The sequence below is a fragment of the Coloeus monedula genome (assembly GCF_965178545.1).
Source record: "Coloeus monedula genome assembly, chromosome: 21".
Taxonomy (NCBI): Eukaryota; Metazoa; Chordata; class Aves; order Passeriformes; family Corvidae; genus Coloeus; species Coloeus monedula.
The window spans coordinates 6127481-6148147 of record NC_138801.1 but is presented as its reverse complement, the minus strand read 5'-3'; the positions used below and the strand labels follow the sequence as shown (position 1 = coordinate 6148147).

At 61.4% G+C, this 20667-nt stretch overlaps 4 protein-coding genes across 10 annotated transcripts; all 4 read left to right on the top strand.

Annotated features, from left to right (window-relative positions):
* Window positions 1-207: 207 nt before the first annotated feature.
* Window positions 208-3319, top strand: DPM2 (dolichyl-phosphate mannosyltransferase subunit 2, regulatory). The gene is made up of 4 exons (XM_082295387.1): window positions 208-236; window positions 633-722; window positions 1819-1921; window positions 2214-3319. Exons 1-4 carry the CDS (start codon window positions 234-236, stop codon window positions 2270-2272), a joined length of 255 nt encoding a protein of 84 aa, XP_082151513.1. The 5' UTR covers window positions 208-233; the 3' UTR covers window positions 2273-3319.
* Window positions 3320-4294: 975 nt separating this feature from the next.
* Window positions 4295-6827, top strand: ST6GALNAC4 (ST6 N-acetylgalactosaminide alpha-2,6-sialyltransferase 4). Its single transcript, XM_082295210.1, has 6 exons — window positions 4295-4353; window positions 4638-4713; window positions 5030-5200; window positions 5354-5766; window positions 5886-5993; window positions 6076-6827. The coding sequence occupies exons 2-6, from the start codon at window positions 4702-4704 to the stop codon at window positions 6263-6265; spliced, it is 894 nt and encodes a 297-aa protein (XP_082151336.1). The 5' UTR covers window positions 4295-4353; window positions 4638-4701; the 3' UTR covers window positions 6266-6827.
* An 865-nt stretch (window positions 6828-7692) lies between these two features.
* On the top strand, window positions 7693-12706 carry ST6GALNAC6 (ST6 N-acetylgalactosaminide alpha-2,6-sialyltransferase 6). 7 transcript variants are annotated; one of them, XM_082295025.1, is made up of 7 exons: window positions 7693-7739; window positions 8190-8300; window positions 9127-9191; window positions 9314-9493; window positions 9641-10038; window positions 10230-10337; window positions 10416-12706. In XM_082295025.1, the coding sequence occupies exons 3-7, from the start codon at window positions 9177-9179 to the stop codon at window positions 10603-10605; spliced, it is 891 nt and encodes a 296-aa protein (XP_082151151.1). In that variant the 5' UTR covers window positions 7693-7739; window positions 8190-8300; window positions 9127-9176; the 3' UTR covers window positions 10606-12706. The 7 variants fall into 7 exon arrangements, with proteins under 7 accessions (XP_082151151.1, XP_082151149.1, XP_082151146.1 ...); XM_082295023.1 differs by having other exon boundaries at window positions 7698-7757; XM_082295020.1 differs by having other exon boundaries at window positions 7713-7857.
* Window positions 12707-13714: 1008 nt separating this feature from the next.
* Window positions 13715-18535, top strand: AK1 (adenylate kinase 1). Its single transcript, XM_082295302.1, has 7 exons — window positions 13715-13777; window positions 15026-15068; window positions 16099-16134; window positions 16898-17061; window positions 17269-17385; window positions 17818-18009; window positions 18315-18535. Exons 2-7 carry the CDS (start codon window positions 15059-15061, stop codon window positions 18378-18380), a joined length of 585 nt encoding a protein of 194 aa, XP_082151428.1. The 5' UTR covers window positions 13715-13777; window positions 15026-15058; the 3' UTR covers window positions 18381-18535.
* Window positions 18536-20667: the final 2132 nt, after the last annotated feature.

Sequence of the window (20667 nt, the reverse complement as noted above, 5' to 3'; positions counted from 1 at the left end):
CGGCTCCGCTCCCGGCTCCGCTCCCGGCCCGTGCCCGGCCCCTCTCCCGCCCGCTCCCGGCTCCCGTCCCGGCCGTTTCGCGGCTCCAGGCGGTGACGTTGCTCGGGGCGGGGCCTCCCGCGCGCCCCGCCCCCCTCGCCGATTGGCCGCTGCGGGGGCGGGGCCGGCGGAGCGCTCGCTAATTGGCGGCCGCGCCGGAAGGGCGGGGCCGGCGGGGAGGAGGCCGGGGCGCCATGGTGAGTGCGGGCCCAGCCCGGGCCGGGGCGCCGTGGCGGGGGGAGGAAGGGTCCCTGCTCGGCCCGGTAGCACGGGGGGGCTTGGGCTGAATCGCGGCCCGGAACCCGGGCGAGGCTCCTTGGCTGCCGCCCCTGCGGAGAGACCGGGCCCGGTGCTTGGAATGTGGTGTGTGAACTGGCTCAGGGAGCTTCCTGCGGAAGGGCCCGGCAGCCCACGCTGGATTATCCCGCCGCAGTTGTCTTATCCACGCGGTGCCCCGGCCCCGGGTTTTCCCGGCCCCACCGGTGTCCCGGCCCCGCAGTAGCGCGGCCGTGTAACCCAGAGCAGGTGTCTTGAGCCGCTCCTGCGCAGGCACGGCCGTGAGGATCCTGCTCTGACAGTCTCTCCCTTCGCAGGCCACAGCGACGGACCAGCTGGTTGGGTTTGGCTTGGTCGCCTTCAGCCTCGTCCTCTTTGTTTACTATACGCTCTGGATCATCGTACTGGTACGGGTTTCCTCTGGCCAGTATAATCCCAGTCATTCCTTACTCAGGTGTTTCCCTGGCCTTTGTTCAGGTGATGATGTGCCTGTGTGCCGAAGGACTCTTGCCTGCTGCGTTAGAAATTTCAGGGCAGATCTTCCTCTGTGCGCTGGCCCAGTCCTTGTCCCATCTGGGTGTTCCTGGCCTTGCCTGGGCAAGACCAAACATTGATCGTGGTGCCCACCTGCTGTTCCGACACGTGCTGACCCAACTAGGGCTGGATGAGCTATTGGGAAGAGCTGAAGCCTGGCCCCGATGGAGGTGTAGTCATCAATGTCCACAGTTGCATCCGCCAGATTCCTGGTTCTGGTGGGAGATGACAGAGGGAAACATAGCAAGAGACAAATCTTAACAAACCTGGAGCCTGGTAGGAAGGACAAGAGTTTAGGGAATGCAGAGCTCTGGAAAAGTGATTGTGAGGCTGCCCATTTCTGGGGGCACATCAACTGGGGTCGTTAGTGATTTTCTCCCTGGAAAGAAACTTCTCCCCATGAGCTTTCCAGGTGTGAGAGGCCAGGTTCAGCCTTGGGCTAATGTCTGAACTCCGGTCAGTTTCCCCTCTAATTTCAAGGATTTTGAATTCCCCTCTTGCGTCTGCTCCCTCTGCTGCCTGATCCATGTCTGTGCTCCTGGCATTCCCAGAGCTGTAGGAGTATTTGCTGCTGTGTGGGAATTCTCACACTGCTCCCTAGTATCCAGAGCCTTCCACTGGCCTCCACATGGTTATCCTGGTGGGATAACCATGGAACAGAGCTGGTGTCAGCTGCTCCCTTTTGCAGGGCAGAGAGACAGGGATCTGCTGTGTTCTGCACCAGCAGCTCCTCCCATCCCGAGCCCCCGGGGTTGTGGGACCCTGTGCCATCCCCAGTAGCCACCCCTCATTGTCCAGTGAACACCAAAACCTTCACTGCCCAGCCTTCACTGGTTTCTGCAGCTGAGCCACGTGCAGGTCTGGGCACCTTTTTTTTAGCCAGCTCACACCAGATATTTCTCCCAAAACCTCGAGGCTGCACCTCGAGGTGTTGTGTCCACCTGCCAACACCCCTCTCTGTCCTTGCAGCCCTTCATCGACAGTGACCATGGGATCCACCAGTATTTCCTGCCTCGGGAATATGCAGTTATCATCCCTGTGGTGGCTGGGCTGCTGCTGCTGCTATTTATAGGTGAGAGTTACTTCTGTTGTTCTAATTAGAAACTTCTAAATTGGGGAGAGAGAAGAGGGTTGCTAGGAGTTTAGCTAATGTGTGACACCTGTGACACTCTGTGGTTACTGCTGCAGCTTAGCCTGGCACAGGACTTGGGGCTGTGTTTGTGTGTGACTTTGGCTGTTTGAGCCTCTGGGCAGCAGAATTTTCTTGCTCTCTCTGCTGACATTCTTTTCCTCATTACCAGGTGCTTAAGGAGTGCCTGGAATTAAAAGTTTCCTAGCTGAACCTGTTCTCTCTCTCATGGCAGGTGTTTTTATAATTTTCATCATGTGGAAGAGCAGGAAACCTGCCAAGAAATCAGACTGAAGGCCCAGCTGAGGAGATGAGGAGGTGCCCACGCTGCAGCATCATAGCCAGGAAAAGACTTTTCCTGCAGCTCCAGGCAGACATCTCCTCCAAGGTGCCCAGCACTGAGTTGCTCCACGTTCCCTCCTGCAGAGACTAAATGTAGTTTACAAGTCACTGACCAAAGAGAAGCAGGATTCATCCAAGGCTCATCAAGTGAGGGACCAGAGCCCCTGCTGAGGGACCTGCTCCCCAGCTGCAGCTGCCCAGCCCACTCTCTGGGCACTCCTTCCCCTCAGCTCTGGCTCTGCTTAGTAGTTTGTTCCATCTGGGAATTTTTTAAAAAGTTTACATACAGTTTGTGGGGGTTTTTGATTCAAGTCTGAGAGGAAAGAAATAAGACTTTGGGCTTGGAAAGGACACGTTTGCCTTCTCCATTTGCTTCTGGAAGGGCTAATCACAGTGCTGGGGGCTCTTGCCTTTCTGAAGAGGGACTCCCACGAGGCTGGGTGTGCAGAGGGTGCAGGGACAGTGCTGCCCTCTGCGTCCCACCATGCACTCACCCAGCTGAGAGGGTGGTGAGGAGATGTCCTGGATCACAAGGAAGTGTTGGGTGTGGTTCCCATCACAGCTGTCAGTCCTGGCTGGATTCCTGCCCTGGGCAAGGCTCCGTGTGCCAGCCAGGCTGGGGCTGAGCAAGCAGGTGTGGTGGCAGTGTCCTTCCCCCATGAGGTTTCCTCTCCTGGCAGCTCCCCTGGACCACAGCGAGCAGGATCACCCTCAATAAAGGTCTGTAAGGTCTCGCTCCCTGTCCTCTGCCCATGCCAAGGGGTGCCACAGGCCTGCCAGTGTGGGTTCAGCTGCATGGCCCTGGGAGTGCATGGCATCTTGCTGAGAAGGTCCTGCCAGTGAGGTCAGGCAGGAAAGCACCATAGAGAACCTAGCCCAACTTCGTGCTGGCTCTGCCGTGCTTAGGGCTGCTGTACCCTGCCTGTGGAGGGCAGATCTGGGGCACTCTGACCTTTCTTGCATGTACTGTGAACTTCCTGCCAGCAGCATGTCCCACGGTCTCCCATCCTGCCTGGGGGTGATCCTGGTGGCTGGGGGCACACCAACAGCCACAGGTGCTGAGCTGAACCTGGCTGCAGGAGCCAGTGGAGGGTCCAGAGATGAGGCTCTGGCTGTAGGTTTGTTTCCAGCTCTTGCAGAGGCTGCCAGGCCATGCTGAGCTGTTGAACCCCTTGCTGCCCTTCCCTGCTGCTCACCTTCTGGTCAGGGCTCAGCCCACCCCACAAGGGTGGATTTGGGCTGGGGCAGAAGGAGGTGAAGGGGGGATGAATTCAGTGGTGACTGAGCAGCTCCAGATGTGACTTCCCCCTCTGGCCTTGTTTCCTGTGCAGGAGTCCAGTGGAAACCCTGTCACTTCTCCCTTTGGTTCCAGGCCTGTTCAGGGCAATTTCTGGGACTGGTTTCAAGGTTGCATCTCGTGTTTCCTTGTCACCAAGGGGAGAAATTAAAGTCCAATGACCCTGTCGTGGGCCAGCAGGCAGCTCCCTCTGGGGACGCTTCTCATGGGTGCCCTGTGACTTGACCCTGGCAGGAGCGGCTGCAGGTGATGGGGCCACTGGATGGGGTCTGGGGTACCGAGGGTCTCACCTGCCCCGGTCCCACTCCTGAGCCATTGCGGATCCTTGTGGTGTCCCTGGGCTCATCGGGAGCTGGTGGTGCACGGGGGTGAGAGAGCACCGGGAACAGGAAGGCTGCTGGAACCCCCGGGCGGGAGGGGAGCCTGAGAGGGCAGAGCAAGAGTGGGGGAAGAGTCATGGGGTCGCTACCGACGCACGCGGTAGGAAGCGAGGCGGGGATCGGTATCGGGACACACGAGGGGTGTGCCGGGGTCGGTCCCGGTACGCCGGGAATGAGCCCACGGGCACGGGCGGGCGCGTCCCCCGAGGAGCCGGATCGCGGGGCGGGGTAGCCGGAGGCGATCGCGGTGCCGGTCCCGGCAGTGCCTGCTCGGCTCCGCCCCTCCGCGCCCCGCCAGCCCCACTCCGGGCGGGGAGCAGGACCTGCCGCCGGCGGCCCTGGGGGTTTACGGCTCGGTGAGTGGGGCCGGCACCGGGAACGGCGGACTCTGCGCCGGGGGGCATCCCGGCCCCCACCGCTGCCGGGCGGGGCGGCACCCGCGGAGCCACGGGGGGAACTGGACACATGGGGGGACCCCGGGGAGTCGTGGGAATGAGGATGCGTGGGGGGATCCCGGTAATGGCCTCGGGGAGGTCCCGGCACGAGGCGTGGGGGGGAATCCCGGGTGTTGGGGGATGGGGGGGATCCCGCTGGGCGAGCTCACCCCGGGGTGCCGCCGCTGAGCCCGCTCCGCTTGCAGGGTGCGAGCCTCCACCCTGCCGGTGACCCCCGGATCCCCCCGGTGATTCGCCAGCCCCCCGAGGATGAAGACGCTGGTGAGTACCCGGCGGGGCAGGGGGCGAGGGCCGGTGGGAGCCCGCCACCATCGGGGGGCTTCTCGCCCCAAAAGCGGTGCTGGAGAGGGCTGAGCCCGACTGCTGCCGGTGCCCGCGGGCGGTACGGAGTCCGTAGGGCGTGCGGGCATCGCCGCTGGCGGAAGTGAGCCGGGGCCAGCACCTCGCACCACTCCCCCCAACACACCCCAACACCCTCCGAGGGGCAGTTCCCTCATGGCCACGGGAGCCACCGGCCTCTGGCGCGGGGCCGGTGCACGTGGACAGGCCCGGAGAACTTCCCCTCCTCTGCTTCTAGGTCCAGCTCTTCCTAACGCTGGTGTGCGCAGTGGTGGTGGCGGTGCTGTACATCCTGCTGTGCTCCAAAGCCCGCGTGCAGCCTTGCTGCCCGGGCCTGGGGCTGCGGGACAGCCCCACTACATCCAGCATCCGCAGCTTCCAGGGGTACAGCCGCGTTCCCGACGGGAAGGTGCGTGAGGGTGGGGCTGCACTGGGGCTGGTGGGGCAGCTCAGCCCACCTGTGCCTCAGTTTTCCTGTCCTTTGGGAAGGGCAGGCAGGGGCTGTGGTGTATCCGGCTGCTGCGGGAGGGAAGGAGGAGCTGATGGTGCCATCTCCCTACAGCCGCTGGAGCGAGTGCTGTGCCGCCACTGTGCCATTGTCTCCAGCTCGGGGCAGATGCTGGGCTCGCAGCTAGGAGAGGCCATCGACCGGCAGGAGTGTGTTGTGCGCATGAACCATGCCCCCACCGCCGGCTACGAGCGGGACGTGGGGACACGCAGCACTATCCGGGTGGTCTCACACACCAGTGTTCCGCTGCTGCTGAGGAACCAGCCCTACTTCTTCCAACAGTCCCAGGAGACCCTCTACTTCATCTGGGGGCCAGCAAAGAAGTTGAACAGGGAGAAGGTGGGCCCAACCTACCAGGCACTGCTCAAGGTGATGGAAAAGTACCCCCAGCTGCAGATCTACACCCTGACTGAGGAGAAGATGACATACTGTGATGACGTCTTCCAGAATGAGACAGGGAAGAACAGGTACTGCTGGCTCCTGAGGAGCCCTGTCAGGTCCCCCTGACGTACCACCTGTCCCCTCTGTAGTGTGGCCAGGCCAGCAGCAGTGCCACCCACTCCTGTGTGACCAAGATGCTTTGCAGGTTGAAATCCGGCTCCTTCCTGAGCACAGGCTGGTTCACCATGATCCTGGCCATGGAGCTGTGCGAGCAAATCCATGTATTCGGCATGGTCAGTGACAGCTACTGCAGGTGTGTGGGAGGTGGCAGGGGCAGGTGTGGGGTGGTCTGGTGTCCCCCCAAGTCCCACACTCACCCTGTCCCCTCCTGCCAGGGAGAAGAACCACTCCAGCGTGCCGTACCACTACTTTGAGAAGGGTAAGCTGGACGAGTGCAAGATGTACCTGATGCACGAGCTTGCTCACCATGCAGGGCACCGCTTCATCACTGAGAAAGCCATCTTCTCTCGCTGGGCCAAGAGGAAGAACATTGTCTTCAACCACTCATCCTGGGTAGGCGAGTAGGGCGCCAGCTGTGGGGTGGGGCAGCCAGAACCTCGGCAGCAGGGCAGCTGTCATCCTGCAGCAACACGTCTCAGCTCTGCCAGTGCCACGTTGGACACCTTTTGCTAAGCCCTGGAGCGGGGAGTCTCCATCTCTGCAGCAGCAGTGCCTGTTTCCCCAGCTGGTGGATGGGCTGGGAACCCTCGTGTTGGTACATGGGGCGCATGAGCTGGACCCACAGAGCCCCATCAGCTCCAAACACCTGCTTGGATGGACCCAGGGAGACCCAGTTCTCCACCCACTCTACTAGGAGGAGTATTTAATGCAGGATTAGACATGCTGCTGGACTCCAGCAGGGCATGGGCCACAAGCTGGTGCTTCTCACAGGGACAAAGTTCTACTGTGGTCCTTGCTCCACTTGTGCCCTCTGGACAGTGCTGGGTGTGAGGTGCAGGCAGCTGGATCCAGGCTCTGCCTTCTGCTATTTGGTGCCTGCATCCCCTCAGCTGGGAAGCCCTGAAGCCACACGGGCCCTAGGGGCTCCGAGTTGCCTTGTCACAAGTGTCCTTGGATTCAGACCAAAGTAAATGTGCCTATTAAAATTGATTTTAACTCAATAGTGCCCCTTGCTGTGCCCCTTGTGGCTGCAGGACAGGACAGGGAATGAGGATACTCAGCAGCTTGTCACAGGCTGCCAGGCTATAAATAAGAGGGGGAGGTGACAATGGGGTAGAGCTGAGCCTAAACATGGAAGAGGGTGCTGAAAGCAGTTGAGGTTATTTAGGAACCAGCAGCTGCATCTGTGCAGGATGGGTGCTGGGTCTGGGGTGATCCTCAGTCCCACAGGGCTCAGTGCTGCTGGGCTGTCACAGGACACTGGCAGCTCCCATGTTCCTGGAGAGATGGGACATGCCATGGGCACGTGTGGCCCTGAGCCCACAGCAGCTCTTTGAACATGTAAACAGATGCCACATGTTTGGATGGGTCCGGTGGTATCTGGGGCCGAGGGTGAGAGGATGGGCAGGCATCCTGGGGTGCAGTGAGGAGCGAGTGGTCCAGGAACTGCGGGAGCTGCCACAGCCCTACGCAGGGCAAGGCATCACCGGCACAGAGGAGCCAGAATCCCTGTGGACAGGCGTCACGGATGCAGGTCCCTGCCAGCTGCGCCACGAAGCCCCCCAGCGCAGGGCCCTGAGCTCCCGGCCCCCGCGGGGGAGACCGGCATCCCAGCGATGCGCTGCGCCCGGCAGCGGCTCGGGCACGGCGTGCTGCTCCTGGCACAGCCGGGCAGCGCTGCCCGCACCGGTGCCCTCGGGGACCGGGGGATTAGTCCCGGCCTTTCCCGGCGGCCGTCCCGGCGGCACTAGGACCGGCGGCCCTCCCGATCCCTGGAGGGCGGCAGTAGGACCCGGCGGTGCCCCGCATCCCGTGAGGGCGGCACTAGGACCCGGCCTGGGCGGCGGCAGCGGCGCGATCTGTGTCGGCAGCGATATCGGTAGCGGCAGCGATATCGGTAGCGGCAGCGGTAGCGGCAGCGGTATTGGTAGCGGCAGCGATATCGGTAGCGGTAGCGGCAGCGGCAGCGGTATCGGGGCGCACTGCGGGGCGGAACGGTCGGTGGAGCTCGCGCGGCCACGCCGGGCCCGTTCGGCCGGTGCAGGGGCGGAACGCGCCGTGGCCGGGCGGGGGAGCGGCCCCCGGGGCCGGTGTACGGGAGATAGAGGGGTAGGAAGGGTCCGGCTCTCTCCCGTGTCGCTGCGGCCGCTGCCGGGGGTGGGGGGATGTTCCCAGGGGCGAGGGAGGACTCGCACGTAGGAGTGGCGGCAGGTTCGCACCCGGGGCCGGGTGGGTTTTTCCTTCCCGGGGGGCGGAAGGGCTCGCATCCGCGGCTGGGGGACCCCCGGCGGAGGAAGGGGGCCGCGTCTGAAGCAGCATTTTCCCGTAGAGCGGCAGCGTGAGTCCCGGTGCCATGGCCGAGCCCGCCGCAGGGGCCGGGCAGCACCCGCCGCCCGCGGGGCGCAGGAGGTGACGGTCTCCCCATGAGAGCCCCCGCCAGGTAAGGCCGCGGGGTCCCGCCCTCGGGTCCCCTCCGTGGGGTCCCTCATGGCCCGAGAGTCATGGAGGGAGCGAAGTGGGGTCCGGGAGTGGGGGTCCCACAGCGTCCCCAGCCCTTGCACGACGAAGCCCCCCAGCAGCACCACGTCCGGCCATGGCCTGGGCTCCCCGGGCAGGCTGGTACCTTCTGGCACCACCTCTAGCCCTGAGAGCGTTTCGAGGTGTCAGCTCCCCCCAGGGGTTGATCTCAGGCTGTTGCATAATTTTCCTTGTGACAATTAGTAAAGAAGCTTCAGTGGTTTTAAATTTCCACTTGCTTGGAGAGCTGCAGGAATGGCTGCGGCTCACTAACCAGGGCTCCCAAAACTAAACTGGGTCAACCCGCTTTAAGTGGAGGTTAGAGTGGGTCCCAGGGCTGGAGAGGTCCCTGCAGGTCTGCTGGATGCAAGCCCGCCCATGCATGCACTGACTGGGGCAGGCCTCACTTCTTTGCATTCCCTCTTGTTCCAAGACTGCTGTGGTGGTGGTTTTAATGGAATTTCACGGCACAAGCAGCAGGTTGACCCCCCCTAACCCTGCGGTTTGAGTGGTTTCATCCCCACGAGGGGAGGATAATCCTCCCTGGAGACCAGCTTAATGTGGGGATCCTGGAGTCTGCCCAGCCTCTGCCCGCAGCATTTCTTTTCCCCTCATTGATTCCGGGGGATTGTTCTCCTCTTCAGAGGGGGACCTGGAGATTTATCCCGTGTACACCTGATCCTGTACCCCCACCAGCCTGGCAGCCTGGGGATGATGGGCCAGGCTGGGGATGACCGTGTGCCTTGCAGGTGCTCGCAGGACGCCGGCAATCACTGTGTGCTGAGGCCGGCACAGAGACATGAGTGGCAGCACGGTGAGTGCCAAGAGAATCTCCCTGGGGACAGCAGGCATCCTGCTGGAGATGCCGTGGGAGTGGGGTGGATGCCAACAGCCGTGGGGTGGGGGCAGCAGCTGACGCTCTCCCCCCGCCTGCAGAGCCAGCGTGCCGCCGCCCTGGGGGTCCTCTTTGCCCTGATCATGTTGCTGATCATCTACAGCTCTGGCAACGGGAACGAGGTCTTCCCCTACAGCCGCCTGCGGGGCAGAGCCCGCCGGCCCCCCGACCTCAAGAAGTGGGGCGTGAAAAGCGGGTACCTGCCAGTCTGCGGGAACAAGGTACGAGCTGGGCAGCAGGGCCCGGCCTCGGCGGTGACACAGGGTCTGTCTCTCTGCTGGCAGAGGACAGTGGCTCTGCAGGGGACAGTAATACCCTGTCCATGGTGACACCAAAAGTCACCTGCCCACGGCACTTGTCATCACCAGACCCTGACTGCCCGCTGCCACCAATGCGTCATTGTCACCAGCTCCAGCCACCTCCTGGGCACCCACCTGGGCACAGTCATCGACGGGGCTGAGTGCACCATCCGCATGAACGACGCTCCCACCACAGGCTACAATGCTGATGTGGGCAACAAGACCAGCTTCCGTGTGGTGGCTCATTCTAGCCTCTACCGTGTCCTCAAGCGGCCCCAGGAGTTTGTCAACAAGACCCCAGAGACCATCTTCATCTTCTGGGGGCCGCCCACCAAGATGCAGAAGAGTCTCCTGAAGATCATCCAGCGCGTCTGCACCTCCTTCCCCAACATGACAGCCTACGTTGTCTCCCCCGGCCGCATGAAGCAGTTTGATGACCTGTTTCGGGGTGAGACAGGGAAGGACAGGTACCTCAAAGCCACCTCCTGTGTTGTGTCCCCCTTTCTCCAGGTTCCCAAGACAGAGCTGACTCTTGGAGCTGCTTCATGGGCCGCAGCATTGAGCTGGGGGGTCCCTGAGGCAGGCTGGGGACACTGACAGGGTCCATTATCCACATCACCTCGCCCCTGTCATCCTTCCTGCTGTCTTTCCTCTCCAGGGAGAAGTCTCGCTCATGGCTCAGCACCGGCTGGTTCACCATGGTGATCGCGGTGGAGCTGTGTGACGCTGTCCACGTCTATGGCATGGTGCCACCCAGCTACTGCGGGTAAGGAGACCCCCAAGCCCCCACCCCAGCACATGACCCCACCATGGGGCTCACCCAATGTTTCTTTCCCCACTGCAGCCGCCGTCCCCCACCTCGCCGCCTGCCCTACCACTACTACGAGCCGAAGGGCCCCGATGAGTGCACGACCTACATCCACAACGAGCGGAGCCGCAGGGGCAATCACCACCGCTTTATCACTGAGAAGAGGGTCTTTGCCAGCTGGGCCAACCTCTACAACATCACCTTCTCCCACCCCACCTGGACCTAGGGGCTGCCTCATGCCTGCTGGGCAGACCCCTGGATCTGGGATGGATGGGGGTTCCCCTGCATCCTCCTGGGAGCAGTGGGGGCCAGGCATCAGGGTGCCACCACCTGCCTCCCACAGGACCACTGCTGTTGTGCATGGTGGCTCCTTGCACCTGGGATGTGTTGGGTTTTGAGCTGGTTTTTGGGGGCCAGGTAGTGAATGTAAAGATTGGGGTGTCCCCCGCTCCATGTGCAGGGTACTGGGGCATGATATCCTGCCCCATCCTAGTCCATGCAGATTGCAGCCCCTGGGAGCCTACAAGGGGGTTCCAGGTCCTCTCAGCTCAGTTTTGGGTTGCATCACTTCTGGGGTCACCACAGAGACTGTTTCCCCCAACCTTCTGGGTTGGGAAACCCCCTCTTGGAGCTCAGCCCCCCTCTGCCGTCCCCAGCCCCCTCATCCCAGTCCTCAGTCATCCTTCTCTCAGCAGAACCCCACAGTTTTTTGTGGGGCCCTGTGGGGGTGACATTGCCACCCTCCCTGCCCCAGCACCCCAAAAACACTAGCCTCTCCCAGCACTGCTGCTCCCCACACTGCCAAAACCTTTTCTAACTGAAAGATGGAATTTTGGGGAGCTTTTTGGGGGTTTTGGCTTTTTTTCTCCCCGCTTCTAAACCTGGGGTTTGTACTTGGGTTTCCTGGACAAAGGAACAAGCAGGGACTGCTCTTTAGTGGTAACGAAGGGCCAGCAGCTGCTTATAAACAATTAAAAACTGGTCAGGTAATGGGGGGTAGTGATGCCTCTTGGCACCCTGTGGCTGGGACAGGACTTTGTTATTAATTTCTCAGCAGCAGAGACGTTAATTTGGGAAAAACAACTAAATATGGCATGTTTGGGTCCTGAGCCTTAGCAGGAATCCATTTCTCCGTTTCCCTCTGGCTGTGGCTGGGGTTTTGGGGGGCTTGGTGCTGGGGGAAGCAAGCAGTGGGGTGCCCATGTTTTGTAATGGTTTGTACAGGAATAAATATTGCTGCAGTCTGTTGCCTTGAGCCCTGGCTCTGGATGGGTTTTTGGGGATGCTGGCAGTGATCCCCAGCCCACAGCAGTGCTGTCCCTGGGTCTGGCAGGGTGACCAGCATGTCCAGGTGGGATCCATGTCCAGTCCCTGGCTGACTCCAGCTCTGAGCCACCTCCACAGTGCAGGTGGCAGCTGAGACCTCCCCAGCTTGTGTCACTCCCAGCCAGGTGCCTTGGGGTCACAGGGTCTTGGGACAGGGTCTCTGCAGCCACAGAGGAGGAGGGAAGGGCAGGTAAGTACAAGGACTTGGAGATCACAATTGCCTGTCTCAAAGTCTGTTGCCACAGAACTTTGCTGTGAGATGGGCACAGAAGGGAGCAGGATGATGACACTGGCTCTAGGCCTGGTCTGGCACATGCTGGGTAACACATCCAGACAAGGGTTCCCACGGTGGCAAGCTGTGGAGGGGCAACTGCTCATACACACATCACTGGTCACCCCAAGTTATGGGATAGACAGCATCTGCAGCCACCGAAGGCCCTCTTCCCCCTGCCTAAAATGCCTGAGACTTCTGTGTAAGTTAAGGCATCGTAAAAGGAATTTGAGATAAGATAAAGGTGGTACTATTGTCCAAGCATTATTTCAGATTAGGGGATGGTAAACAAAACTGGGCGAGAAGAATGTGTCACTGATAATGAGGAAAAGCCAACCCAGTAACTGGTGGAATCAGCTCCAGCTGGGTGAAAGGTAATTCTGGCAGGAGGGGGATCACAGTCTACTCGAAGACAAAGACTGAACATGGGATTAATTAGCATTAGAAGAGAGGGAATAATTTAACCAATGGAATAAGGGAATTACGTAGCCAATGAGCATTAATGCCTTCATTTGCAAAAAGGTAGAGATAGTGAAAAGTTTTCAACAACCTCGGGATCCCCACTACCATGAAGACCAGGGTGAAGGACTAAAAGGATGCTGAGCGATCCACGGGTGGTGACAATCTTCTGCTTGACCGATGTCTCTCTCTCCCCCACCCCTTTTCTACTTCTTTCTCTTTCTCTACCTCATTTTATTGTTAAATAAAATCTGTACTATTGGCTTTGGCATACGGCATCTCTCACTAATCAGATCTTAACAAGGCTACAACAGCCCCGGGGTTTTACACCCCTGGAGCTGGGGGGGAGGGGTGTGCAAGCTGGGGGTGGGGGCATAGGGACATGGGGATGGGATGGGGACATAAGGACATTCGGGACAAGGATGGTGACAGTAGGGATGGGATGGGACCGGAATGGGGACAGGAATGGGGACATTAGGGACAGGGATGAGAATCAGGGATAGGAATGGCGACATGAGAACGGAATGGGGGCAGAAAAGGGGAGGCGACATGCAGACAGTGATGAGAAGAGCGTTCTCCTCCGAGGAGCTGGGGGCGGAGGCGCGGGGAGCCCCGGAGACCCCAGACCCGGCAGGGTGAGGGCTCCCACTGAAGGCGGACCCGCGCCCCCGAGCCGTGCCGGGGTTAACCGCGTCCTCCCCACCCCTGCACGCGCGGGCGGCCGCGGCCCCGCCGTGTCCCCCTCGTTGTCCGTCTGTTGTCCCTCCGTTGTCCCTCCGTTGTCCCCCCGTTGTCCCCCCCGTTGTCCCCCCCATTCTCCCCCCCGTTCTCTCCCCGTTCTCCACCCGTTGCCCCCCGTTCTCCACTCGTTGACCCCCCCGTTGTCCCCCCGTTATCCCCCCGTTCTCCCCCCCGTTCTCTCCCCGTTCTCCCCCCGTTTTCCCCCCGTTTTCCTCCCCGTTCTCTCCCCGTTCTCTCCCCGTTCTCCCCCCCCCGTTCTCCCCCCGTTCTCCCCCCGTTCTCCCCCCGTTCTCCCCCCCGTTCTCTCCCCGTTCTCCCCCCGTTCTCCCCCCCGTTCTCTCCCCGTTCTCCCCCCGTTCTCTCCCCGTTTTCCCCCCCCGTTCTCCCCCCGTTTTCCCCCCCGTTCCCCCCCCGTTATCCCCCCGTTCTCCCCCCCGTTCTCCCCCCGTTCTCTCCCCGTTCTCTCCCCGTTCTCCCTCCCCGTCGCCCCGCGCCGCCCGCTCGCGCTGCCGGTGCCGCGCGCTCCCGGCGTGCCCCGCGCGCCGCCGTGCTCTATAAATAGCGGTACCGGCGGGCACGGCGCGGGCGGCGGCCGGTCCAGGTCAGTGCGGGACCCCCGCGGGGCCCGGGCCCGGGGCAGTGCAGGAGCCCGGGGAGCCTTTGCTTGGCGCTTGCGAGGGGTGGCGGGGGCACTGCAGCGGTGCTGGAGCAGCCCGCTCCGGGGAATCCGGCCCCAGGGAGGGGCTGCGGGGGGCTGGATGCCGGTGGGATGGGAGGGGTGGGTTGGAGCTGGCGGTGAGGTGAGATTGCCGGGGGCACCCCCGGGTGCAGCCCGCAACGGCCTTGGCTGGGGAGTCACAAGGCCACCCTGCACCCCCCCACCCAGCCCCCTCCCCAGCCCCGACCCGAGCGGGTCAGCGCCCCCCCCCCGTCTCCTCTGGACCAGTCACCTCCACATCACCCTCACCCTGCACCCATGGGACCGGCACCACACTGGATCAGGCGCCCAGCCCGCACTGAGAGCCGGGGCTGCCCGTAGCGTCTCATCGCCCCACCAAGAGTGGTGCCAGCTGTCTTGGGTCTCAGCGTCCCTACAGTTAGGAACCCGGGGGTCCTGCACCCCCCAAACCTCGTCGGGGCCATCTCAGGACCCTCAGGCATCTCCCACCCGCAGCGCTGGTGGGACGTGACCCGGTGCCGGTTTCAGTCCGGCCATTCTTAGCCTCTGCCCTTTCGAGGTTGTAACACGACCTGTCAGCGGCCACCGGCTCCTCTGGTCACAGAATGCCCCATCCCTGCTCCTCGTCCAGCCGGTTTGGGGTGACGCACTGTGGCCAAGCAGGTCGTGTGCTGCGGGGCTGGGTGTGGGCAGGCGGGGTGGCCAAACACCCCCCCGAAGTCCTGGGGGTGCAGTGGGGTGCTGCAACACCCTCCTTAGGACACCCCGCTCAAACCAGCCCGTGGGGAGCTGGGGGTGCCATCATCCCTTGGTGTCCTGGTGGCACCGGGCATCCCGAGCGGGTTTCCGGCTGTTGGGCAGCACCCCAGGCATTGGGATGTGGGCAGGGCAGGGGAGGATGCCGGCAACGTCACCACGCGTCACCCGGCACGGGGATGCCCTTACCGCAGCCGGATGCAGAGGGTGACTGCTGGGAGCCAGGTGAGTGATGGCCGCAGAAGCAGAGATCCTCAGCTCCCTATTTCAGGGAGAAGCCAGGAGTTGTGTCTTCCGTCCCACCTCCCCAGCCTGCCCTTGGAGCCAAAAAGGGAGACCCTTTCTCTCCCCAGACACTTGGTGACCCGTGTGTCACTGATGTGCTGAGTTGTTTATCCTGCTCTTCCCTTGCAGCCTTAAGTGCTTCTGTGCCTAGACCACGGCAGCATGTCGGCAGGTGAGTGATCCGTCTGCATCTCCCTGTCTCCCTTGTATCCATTCCCTTGGTTGCCTGCATCAATCCCCCCTGGAATTAATCCACTTCATCCCCACAGCATCCATTCCCTCTGTACCCCCTTGGTCCCCCCTGCATCCACCCCTTCTGCGTTCCCCTTCCCTCTCTTCCTCTGTCCCCTCTGTCCCCCCTGCATTTGTCCCCATTACGTGCAGCCCCTGGTCCTCTTTGCATTCCTCCCCTCCACCCCTCCCCCATGTCCTTGCCTCTCTCTCTTCTGTCCATCCCCCGTGTCCCTCCAGCCCCCACACACACCCCACATCCCATTGGTCCCTGCCAGCCACTTGGCTCCATCCCCAGCCCTGGGGAGTGCTGGGTGCCAAGGAGTTGAAATTTCATCCAGCTGTAATCAGGAGATGGGAAAGTGGCCCCAGAGCAGCTCAACTTTATTCTTAGCTCTGCTTCCCCCTGCGGCATCACACCCTGGCATCACCCCACCCCACGGCTGGTGCACAGATCCCACAGGTGGTGAGAACCCTGTGCCAGGGTGCTGGGGATGGGGTGGCCGGTGCCACTTGCACGTTGGCCACCAGGTCCAGGGACCGATGCTGGGGTCCAGAGACTGCTGGGGTTGTGCCAGGTGCTCAAGGTGGCCGTGCCAAGCCAAGCCTGCCACAACCCCTGTTAGCCTGCCGGGGTGACATGCCGGCCACAGGGATGGATGAGGCCAGTCCCTGCCTGCGGTGGAGTCGTGGACAATGACTACCTCTGGGACACCACGTGGTAGTGGGATTCCAGCCCCATGGCCGAGGTGCCATGGGGTCTTTGTGCTCAGATGTGTCCAGACATCTCAGCCTGCCCAGGTGACCAGGACACGCGTCTGCTTCCCTCTCCATCTTCCCCCAGGACTCTGGGATCGGTCCCCTCCATCCCCAGGGATGCCTGCCCTGGATCTGGCACCCCCTGGGGACACCTCACTCCGCGATGGACCTTTAGGCTTTTGATAATTATTTTTTTCCTTTCTCTCCTCCAGAAAAGCTCAAGCAGCACAAAATCATCTTTGTGGTGGGTAAGTCTGTGTCCAGGTCCTGTCACTGGTGGGGTCAGCCCAGGCCTTTTCCCTGTACCTCTAGGCTGGGGAGACAGGGGTGGAGGCTGAGACTGGGCTATTCCCAGGCACTGCAGGATGGCCATGGCTCCAGCTTGGCTCTTCGAGGCCACATGGGGTATGCTGGGACCAGGAGAGGTGTATACCAGGAGTATGCTGACACCAGAGAGGTGTCTGGTGACAGTAAACCACTGGGGGTTGATGTGACAACAAACCCCTGGGAGGTAAAGTGATAAAACCTTGGTTGGTGATGCCCTGGGTGTCATCAGGGTGTGGTGATGTCCTGGGTGCCATCAGGCAGTGGTGATGGCCAGGTGCCAATAGAACAGTGATGTCCTGGGTCCTGGATAGAGTGGTGGTGCCCTGGGTGCCATCTGGCAGCAATGACAGGGGTCTACTCCCAGCAACCCTGGGAGCTACTGGGACAGGGACATCCCAGATGGGGGTGGGGATGCCCTGGTGCCAATGGGACAGTGGTGCCCAGGGCAGTGATGCCCTGGGTGCCATCAGGGTGTGGTGCCCACATGCCAATTCCCAGCAGCCCATGCCACCCCCAAGCACTTGGCAACCTCTGGAGAAGCTCTGTCCATCCACCTGGTGCTTGGCTTCGGGAGACCAACCAACATGTCACCAAGTTCTGAGGACTCCTGTGTGTCTGTGCTGCTGCTCCCAAGTACCCCTCCCTCTCCTTACCTATGGCTTGGGGCACACATGTGCCTTGCAGGTGGCCCTGGCTCAGGGAAAGGGACACAGTGTGAGAAGATCGTGCAGAAGTATGGCTACACCCACCTCTCCACGGGGGACCTGCTGCGGGCAGAGGTCAGCTCGGGCTCAGATCGGGGCAAGAAGCTGAAGGCCATCATGGAGAAAGGAGAGCTGGTGCCCCTGGTGAGTCCTCACCAGCCACCAGCTGCCACATGGTGGGGTGTGCAGGGGTGGAAGTGGGGACACCAGATACTACAGTAATGCTTGGCACATGGCTCAGGCATTTCTGGCCCTGCTGTCCCAGGGTAGGGTTTGCAGCAGGGATTGGGAATGCTGGGTGGGAGTCGTTGTCCAATATCAGCCCTAGAAGCTCTGTCCTCCCCTCTCCAGGACACTGTGCTGGACATGCTGCGGGATGCCATGGTGGCCAAAGCAGACGTGTCCAAGGGCTTCCTGATCGATGGCTACCCCCGCGAGGTGAAGCAGGGAGAGGAGTTTGAAAAGAAGGTGAGAGCTGGCACCGTGCTGTGCTATGCTGGGCCATGCCACACACCAGCATAGAACAGGGACTCAATCCAGCAGCAGCCTGGCCTCTCCATCCCAGCGAAGATCACATCCCAGAAGGGTCTAAGCTGGGCAGCAGGTCCCCCTGCCTCAGGGACAGCCTGTGCCCAGAGCACAGTGAGAGGGACCAGGGTGTCCTCAGGCTGATAGTGCGTGACAACAGTGCTGACATGATGGTGATGGCAGGGAGCCAGGGCTTGGCCACAGTGTCCCTTTGCCTCCTACATGGCCCTAGAGACCACTGGAACAGTGTCCTGGTGCCCCCAGACCAATGCGGAGGGAGACAGAAGATGGTGTGGGGACCTCTACCATCCCAAACCAAATCAGACCCACACCAACTCAGTGTGGTGACAAGTGTGTCCCCTCTGTCCACAGATCGCCCCCCCCACACTGCTGCTCTACGTGGATGCGGGGAAGGACACAATGGTGAAACGCCTGCTGAAGCGAGGTGAGACAAGCGGGAGGGTGGATGACAACGAGGAGACCATCAAGAAGCGTTTGGAGACCTACTACAAGGCCACTGAGCCTGTCATTGCCTTCTACAAGAGCAGAGGCATCGTCCGCCAGGTAAGCAGGAATGTGGCTGATGCCAGCGCCCTCCAGCCCTACACCTTGGGGCTTGTGTCCCAGGGGAGGGGAAGTGATGGATGGGGATGACGAGGGAAGCAGGAAAACTCAATCCTGCCTAGTTTGGGGTGGGCTTGAGCCCTCTCATTCCCACCACGACCCCCTCCAAGGATGGCCTGCACCCCTTTGCTGTAAATGAGCCCTGGTCTCTTCACCCATGGCCAAAATGCCTCCTTGGAGGAGCTCCAGTTGCTCTCGGATGAGAGTCCTCGAGCGAGTCCCTCAGCTAACCCCTCTGTACCCAGCTCAATGCCGAGGGCTCCGTGGAGGAGGTTTTCCAGCAGGTCTGCACCCACCTCGACTGCCTGTAACCAAACCCTTGGCCCCACTCCCCCCAGTGCACTCCAGCAGAGACAGCGGAAGCGGCTTTATCCTGTTTTCGTGGACAGAGCCACGCGGAGGAAATTTCAAGGACATTGTGTTTGGCTCTTTCCCGTCTCTCCCCAGTAAAGTTCACTTTAATGAATCCAGACTTTATCTTTTTCTTCTGTTGCAGGAAATGAGTTTTTCTTTCCAGAGGGTTTTTTTTTTCTCACCCTCTGTCCCCCCCTGCCCCTCTGGAGCTGATTAAGGGCAGGAAGCGGGTGTTTATCCCACCGGGGCAGTGGGATGCTGCGCTCAGAGGAAGGGAGGGAGCATCCCAGCCGCTTGCCCTGGCTTCCCAGTCTGTGGCCTGCAGGGAGCCTGCTCCTGCATCCTCCAGCCAGTCCCAGCCACCCTCATTCTGTCCCGATTGCTGAACCCCCTCGTGCTCTGGGTGTGTGTCCAGACACACAGAGAAGTCTGAGTCGTGTCCTGCACATGCGTCCCTTCCTCTCAGCTCTCCCGCTGGCTGCCAGGGGCTGGAGGCGACCGGATTTGGGATGGGGATTTCCACCACTTTCATGCCTTGGCATTTCCTTGTTTCTGTTGGCTGTCAGGGTTTTTTGGGGTATGCAGTGGCTGCACTGTGATGGTTTGTGCTGGCACGATGCCCTGGAGTGGGGTGCTCCCTGTCCTGCTGTGCCTGGACACTCACTGCCATCAGTGCCACTTCTCAGCCCTGACCCCAGAGGATAACGAATGTGCTGGGGACACCCAGATGAGCCCGGCCACCAGGCTGGGTGTCCTTGTGGCTGGGGGAGTGGGTGGGTAACCCCCCATGGTGGTGAGTCACAGGACCCCAACAGACAGAGCAGTTGGGGGTGCTGGCATGGGGGACAGGGGATGAGGGGGTTCCCCAGCACCCCACAGAATCACCCAGGCACAATGCCATAGCAGAGGGGCTGCGGTGGAGCTTGGGGACAGGGTATACCCAGCCACAGTGAGGGCAGGAGGCAGCAGAGCTGCAACCCCAACAGGGCCCCCCACCGCTTACTTTTGGGCTGCTGGGAGCTGGGCACGGAGCCAGGGGGCTGGGAGGGCAGGAGGGGCGGCAGCACTGGGGTCAGCCAAGGCCACGAGGCCAAGGAGTCAAAGTGGAGAAAGGAAGCCAGCAGGGAAAAAACAAAACTCCCCAAGACAAAAACCCAAACTCACCAGTCAGGCCCGTGCTCGGAGGGCCACGAGCCACCAGCACAGCCCAGGGCACTGCGGGGAGGCAGGCGGGCAGGAAGGATGCAACCATCCGGCCAGAGCTGGGATGCTGCCAGGACAACGATCCAGGGCTGGGGCCAGCGAGTGGTTGCCTCATGCTGGTGGAGACAAGGGGATAGGGGGGTCGTGTGGTTTGGGACACCATGGCCTAAAGCTGGGGAGTGGGGAGACCCATCTCTCTTGTGCCTCCAGCCCTCTGAGTGTGCTGTGAGTATGCCTCAGTTTCCCCAGGGCAAAGGAGTGGGACTCGGACTCTGCCCTTCTTGCCAGTACTGCCCTTAGTGCTTGGTGTTGGGGTTTAGATGCTTTTCCTCTGGTTTGAAAGCCCAAGGCCATCCCATATGCTGCAAGGGGGGAAGATGCTGGGCTGAATGGGGTGCAGGGGGCTGCACATGTCATGGTCACCCTCCCTCTGTCACACTGTGGTTGCCATCATCCCGGTGTCCATCACCGAGGGTCTCTTGGTCGTTGTCCTGCGGTGTCACTGCAGGGAGAGGGGTGCGGGAGAGCCAGGGGATCCTGTGCCATGTCCCGGTCCCCATCGCTGTCCCCATCCCCGGGTGAGCACCCGTCCCCGCGGTCCCCAGGAGATGGCAGTGCTCTGTCATGGGAGATGGTTGCTGCTCACCCCGGGTCACCGACATCTCCGGGGACATCCTGGCTGTTGGGGACAGGCGTCGCTGACTTCCCTGGCACGTTCCGTTCTGTCCCCATGCCCGTGAACCGTGAGTCAAGATGAAAACCACCCCCGGGGACCTGCGCCCACCCCCGGCGTGAGGGTCCCAGCCCCACTGATAGCTGTGTGCCGGCTCTCACCTCGGCCAGCAGAGAGGTGTGGGGAGGAATGGGGCAGGAGTGCGCAAGGGGGTTCCGGGGTTCCCCCAGCCACCTCATGGCTCCCACTTCGGCGGTGCTCAGCTGTGACCCCCTTGCCCGTGACTCACTCACCCAGGCCCCCTTGTCCCAAGGGATCTCCTGACCCCAAGCCCATCTGCCAGGTAGGGGTGTCCGGGCAGCCCCGTC

Coding starts and splice junctions, on each gene's coding strand:
- DPM2 (XM_082295387.1), top strand. Junction 723..1,818: donor CGCTCTGGATCATCGTACTG/GTACGGGTTTCC, acceptor CTGTCCTTGCAG/CCCTTCATCGACAGTGACCA. Junction 1,922..2,213: donor GCTGCTGCTGCTATTTATAG/GTGAGAGTTACT, acceptor CTCTCATGGCAG/GTGTTTTTATAATTTTCATC.
- ST6GALNAC4 (XM_082295210.1), top strand. Junction 5,767..5,885: donor AATGAGACAGGGAAGAACAG/GTACTGCTGGCT, acceptor GATGCTTTGCAG/GTTGAAATCCGGCTCCTTCC. Junction 5,994..6,075: donor GTCAGTGACAGCTACTGCAG/GTGTGTGGGAGG, acceptor CCCTCCTGCCAG/GGAGAAGAACCACTCCAGCG.
- ST6GALNAC6 (XM_082295025.1), top strand. Junction 9,494..9,640: donor TGCCAGTCTGCGGGAACAAG/GTACGAGCTGGG, acceptor TGTCATCACCAG/ACCCTGACTGCCCGCTGCCA. Junction 10,338..10,415: donor GTGCCACCCAGCTACTGCGG/GTAAGGAGACCC, acceptor TCCCCACTGCAG/CCGCCGTCCCCCACCTCGCC.
- AK1 (XM_082295302.1), top strand. Junction 16,135..16,897: donor CAAAATCATCTTTGTGGTGG/GTAAGTCTGTGT, acceptor TGTGCCTTGCAG/GTGGCCCTGGCTCAGGGAAA. Junction 18,010..18,314: donor GCAGAGGCATCGTCCGCCAG/GTAAGCAGGAAT, acceptor CTCTGTACCCAG/CTCAATGCCGAGGGCTCCGT.